The sequence below is a fragment of the Macaca mulatta genome, chromosome 11 (genome assembly GCF_049350105.2).
Source record: "Macaca mulatta isolate MMU2019108-1 chromosome 11, T2T-MMU8v2.0, whole genome shotgun sequence".
Lineage (NCBI taxonomy): Eukaryota > Metazoa > Chordata > Mammalia > Primates > Cercopithecidae > Macaca > Macaca mulatta.
In genome coordinates, this window is record NC_133416.1 from 130958991 (window position 1) to 130963599 (window position 4609).

Below are 4609 nucleotides of genomic sequence, written 5' to 3' on the forward strand. Positions count from 1 at the left end.
AATGCTTAACAGCGGCTTTATTAAGTGAATGCTTGAAAGTATTCAACATTAAATTCAATTTACTTCACATTAATGTTGCAAACACATCATCAATTCTTACATATTTCAAATCAACTTCAGGTACAGAAGGCTTGCTCTCAAATAAGTCTTCTAAGGTGACGTAAAGACTGAAAGAAGCCTATGACTTGAGTCCAAGTCTCTAACCAACAACCACCATATCATCACTGGTGAACTCATATGGGGGGACTTCAAGGTTGAGAGGAGCAGGGCCCAATCTGATCCTGCCAGATGCATCATAATGTGACCCATGGCAAGGGCAGTAAAAACCACCAAAATCTCCTGCATTTGCAATGGGTACACAACCAAGATGAGTGCAAACACCTATCAGGATAATCCATTCAGGCTTCTTTACTCGATCTAGATCATGCTGTGGGTCCCTCAAGTGGGACAATTCAACTGCAGCTTCCTGCTCAATTTCCTTCTGGGTTCTATGACGCACAAACAGGGGTTTGCCTCTCCATTTGAAAGTCATGTTCTTGCCTTCTGGAATATCGGATAACTTGATTTCGATTTTCGCCATAGCCAACACATCAGCAGAAGCACTCATGGTGGAAATGAACTGGGTGACGACATTCTTGGCAGCATATGCAACACCCACAGTAGTTACTGCAGTTACCAAATAGGAGAAACCTTTCCTAGCCTCGCTGCTCTCTCTGGAAGACTTCGTACTATCTAAAACTTCAAGGCGGCGGTAGTCATAGAAGTCAGGCACCTTGACGTCTGTGTGGGAATAACAAACAGAAGCAGGGACATTGAGGCCCACGGAGGCGACCAAAGGCCGGCGCACGGCCTGGCCGCTCAGCGACTCCCGGCTGAGGAAGGGCCGCTTCAGGTCCAGCACAGGCGGCTTCGGGGTGGCGGGCACCGTGGCCTGCACCAAGGGCCGCAGCGCGCCCGCCACCCCGCGGGACGTGGCCGACAGGACGGGCGCGAACGGTCGCGAGCGGGCTGCGACCGACAACATGGCGACTCACTGAATTTTTCTTTGTTTCTTTTTTTTCATTTGTAAAATGGGAGTAATCTCAATGGTACCTCCCTCCAGGATTTTTGTGAAAATTAAATGAGTTAAGATGTGTAAAGTGCTTAGAACACAGGCTAGCACACAGTAAGAGCTACGTTAATGTTAGCAATTGCCATGATGGTCAATATTGTCATTACTATTACATTTGCTGTTATTGCTACCACTGAAGCATTTCCTTCAGAACAACATCATGGAACCAACACGGATGTGTGATTGTGGTATGAGGGACTGCTAGAGAAATTAGAACATTAGGGAAACCAGTCTTATCAAGTTTACCTCCAAAATATCTCTCAAATCCATCCACTATTCTCCACCACTTTGCCACTTCGCTGTCCCAGTTTACTATTATTTCACTTCCTGAAAGGCTACAGTAGGCTTCTGACTGATGATCTGCTTCATCTCTTTGTCTTCATCATCTGTTTTCTTTTTTCTTTTTCTTTTTCCTTTTCCTTTTTTTTTTTTTTTTTTTTGAGACAGGATCTCACTCTATCACCCAGGCTAGAGTGCAGTGGCGTGATCTTGGCTCACTGGTTACTCCACCTCCCAGGTTCAAGTGATGCTCCTGCCTCAGCCTCCCGAGTAGTTGGAATTACAGGTGTATGTCACCACGCCTAGCTAATTTTTGTATTTTTTGTAGAGATGCGGTCTCATTATGTTGCCCAGGCTGGCCTTAAACTCTTGAGCTAAAGCAATCCGCCAGCTTCAGCCTCCCAAAGTGCTGGGATTACAGGCGTGAGCCACCATGCCTGGCCTCTCATCATCTGTTTTCTACACAGAACTAGTAATCTTGATTTTAAAAAACATAAATTTCATCACACAAGGTGTCCATGCCAATTTACAATGAAACCCCAGGTCCTTACCATGGTCAACATGAACTTCCTGTGTCTACTTCACCATCTTCATATCACACCTATCTCCACACTCTCTAAGCACCAGCCATCATCTGTGATTCATGATTTATCTTTTCTCTTTGTCTTTTTTTTTTTTTTTTTTTTTTTTGAGACAGGGTCTCACTCTGTTGCCCAGGCTGGAGTGCGGTGGCTTGATCTCAGCTCACTGCAATCTCTGCCTCCCTGCTCAAGTGATCCTCCAACCTCAGCCTCCTGAGTAGCTGGGACCCCAGGCAAGCGCCCCTTACCTAGCTATTTTTTTTTTTTTGGTATTTTTGGTAGAAATGGGGTTTGCCATGTTACCCAGGCTGGTCTCAAGCTCCAGAGTTCAAACAATCCACCTGCCTCAGCCTCCCAAAATGCTGGCATTACAGGTGTGAGCCATCATGCTCAGATTTTTTTCTTTTTTTAGATAGAGTCTTGCTCTGTTACCTAGGCTGGAGTGCAGTGGTGTGATCATAGCTCTCTGCAGCCTCAACCTGGGCTCAAATGATCCTCCTGCCTCAGCCTCCTGAGTAGCTGGAACTATAGGCATGTATCACCATGCCCAGCTGAACCATGATTTGTCTGTTCCAAAATTGGAATTTTGGTAAAGCGTCCAAATGGCTGAGCTTGGGTCGTAAGCTGTGCACTGGGCATGAGGATAAGGGAAAGCAAAAATTTAACCTTCTGATCACCTGTAGAAGGAACAGAACCCTGTTTTCACCAAGACACACACCACTCCCAATTAGGAAGGGTATTCAGGTGCTGAGCAGGAAACAACATGTGACTTGTTGAGGACAGCATGCAAGTTTGGGCCAGAGCAGAATTGCTGGGGACAATAGAAAGGAGATTCAAGGTTGCTCCACAGGAGAACAACTTTATCCATTAATTCCACACAGATTACTAGTGAGAGACAGGACTAGCTGGATTTCCTAGGCCAACTAAGAATTCCTAAACCTAGCTGTGAAAGGTGACCACACCCACCTTTAAACATGGGGCTTGTAACTCAACTCACACCCAACCAATCAGGTAGTAAAGAGAGCTCACTAAAATATCAATTAGGCTAAAAGCAGGAGGTAAAGAAATAGTCAATCATCTATTGCCTGAGAGCATAGTGGGAGGGACAATGATCGGGACATAAACCAGACATTCAAGCTGGCAGTGGCAACCTCCTTTGGGTCCCCTCCCATTGTATGGGAGCTCTGTTTTCACTCTATTAAATCTTGCAACTGCACACTCTTCTGGTCCGTGTTTGTTCTGGCTCAAACTGAGCTTTTGCTTGCCATCCACCACTGCTGATCGCCACCATCATAGACCTGCCGCTGACTTCCACTCCTCTGGATCCGGGGTGTCTGCTGCACTTCTGATCCAGTGAGGCACCCATTGCTGTGCCTGATTGGGCTAGAGGCTCGCCATTGTTCCTGCGTGGCTAAGTGCCTGGGTTTATCCTAATTGAGCTGAACACTAGTTGCTGGGTTCCACGGTTCTCTTCCATGACCCATGGCTTCTAATAGAGCTATAACACTCACTGTGTGGTCCAAGGTTCCATTCCTTGGAATCCATGAGGCCAAGAACCCCAGGTCAGAGAACAAAAGGCTTGCTGCCATCTTGGGAGTGGCCCGCCACCATCTTGGGAGCTCTAAGAATGAAGACCTGCTGCTAGCATTTGGTGGCCCATACGGGGATTCTCCAAAGTGATGAGTAATACTGGACCATTTTTGCTTGCTATTCTGTCCTATCCTTCCTTAGAATCAGAGGAAAATACAGGGCACCTGTTGGCTGGTTAAAAATGATTAGTGTGGCCGCCAGACTTAAGACTCAGGTATGAGGCTTTCTGGGAAAAGGGTTTCTAACAACCCCCAACCCTTCTGTGTCGGGAGCATTGGTCTGCCTGGAACCAGCTTCCACTTTCACAGTATTCCTAAGGGAAGCTGAGGGCTGACTAGAGGCAGAAAGCTGTCATCCTGAACTCCTGGCATTGGCCAGTTGAGATCATCGTGCAGCCAGAAGACTCTACTCGACAGTCGCCCAGGTATGCGCCCCCACCTCTCCTTCTGACCCATACCTCCTGGGTCCCAACCATGACTTTCTTGAAAGTGTAGCCCCAACATTCTCATTACCTTTGAATCTACTTCCTCCAGTCCGTGTCTCCTAGGTACTAATACTTCAGACTTTCACTTCCTCTCCCAAGTATTAGAGCAAGTTGTATCTCCAAAGGGATCTAAGGAAGCTCTACACTACATCCTTAGGCACCTAGGCTATGAACACAGGGAATCTTGCCCCTGGTGTCTCTCCCAATTTAGGTATACAACTCTCAACATGGGGAGTTATGGGGACCCGTTCCCCACCACATTAGCCAGGGCCCCAGGTTCTATTATGAGCTGTGGCCCATAGTTTGTAAATGGCTAGGAGGATTGATCTTCCATTGTGTAAGATGCTCTTCTCCCCCAATTTCTACTCAGCTTAGCCCCCTGCAATACAATCTCCAAGCCTTGGCTCCTTGGCCAGGGCCTTAGAACTGATGACCTAGGACTTGAATAACTGGAACTGGGTCTAAGACAACATAATAGATCAGGATGAAAGCGAATTGAGTAAATTAAAGGGAGGCACATATTCCTATAAGTGGCAAATGAGGGCAACGAGCGAATGTCCTTCC

The 4609-nt window shown here is 46.8% G+C and overlaps 1 protein-coding gene across 2 annotated transcripts; it reads right to left on the reverse strand.

Annotated features, from left to right (window-relative positions):
• Nucleotides 1-1030, reverse strand: LOC705178 (cytochrome b-c1 complex subunit Rieske, mitochondrial). Of its 2 annotated transcripts, XM_077955723.1 has the most exons (2): nt 962-1030; nt 1-907 (listed from the first exon to the last, which is right to left on the reverse strand). In XM_077955723.1, exons 1-2 carry the CDS (start codon nt 1022-1024, stop codon nt 200-202), a joined length of 771 nt encoding a protein of 256 aa, XP_077811849.1. In that variant the 5' UTR covers nt 1025-1030; the 3' UTR covers nt 1-199. The 2 variants fall into 2 exon arrangements, with proteins under 2 accessions (XP_077811849.1, XP_001101289.3); XM_001101289.5 differs by having other exon boundaries at nt 1-1030.
• Nucleotides 1031-4609: the final 3579 nt, after the last annotated feature.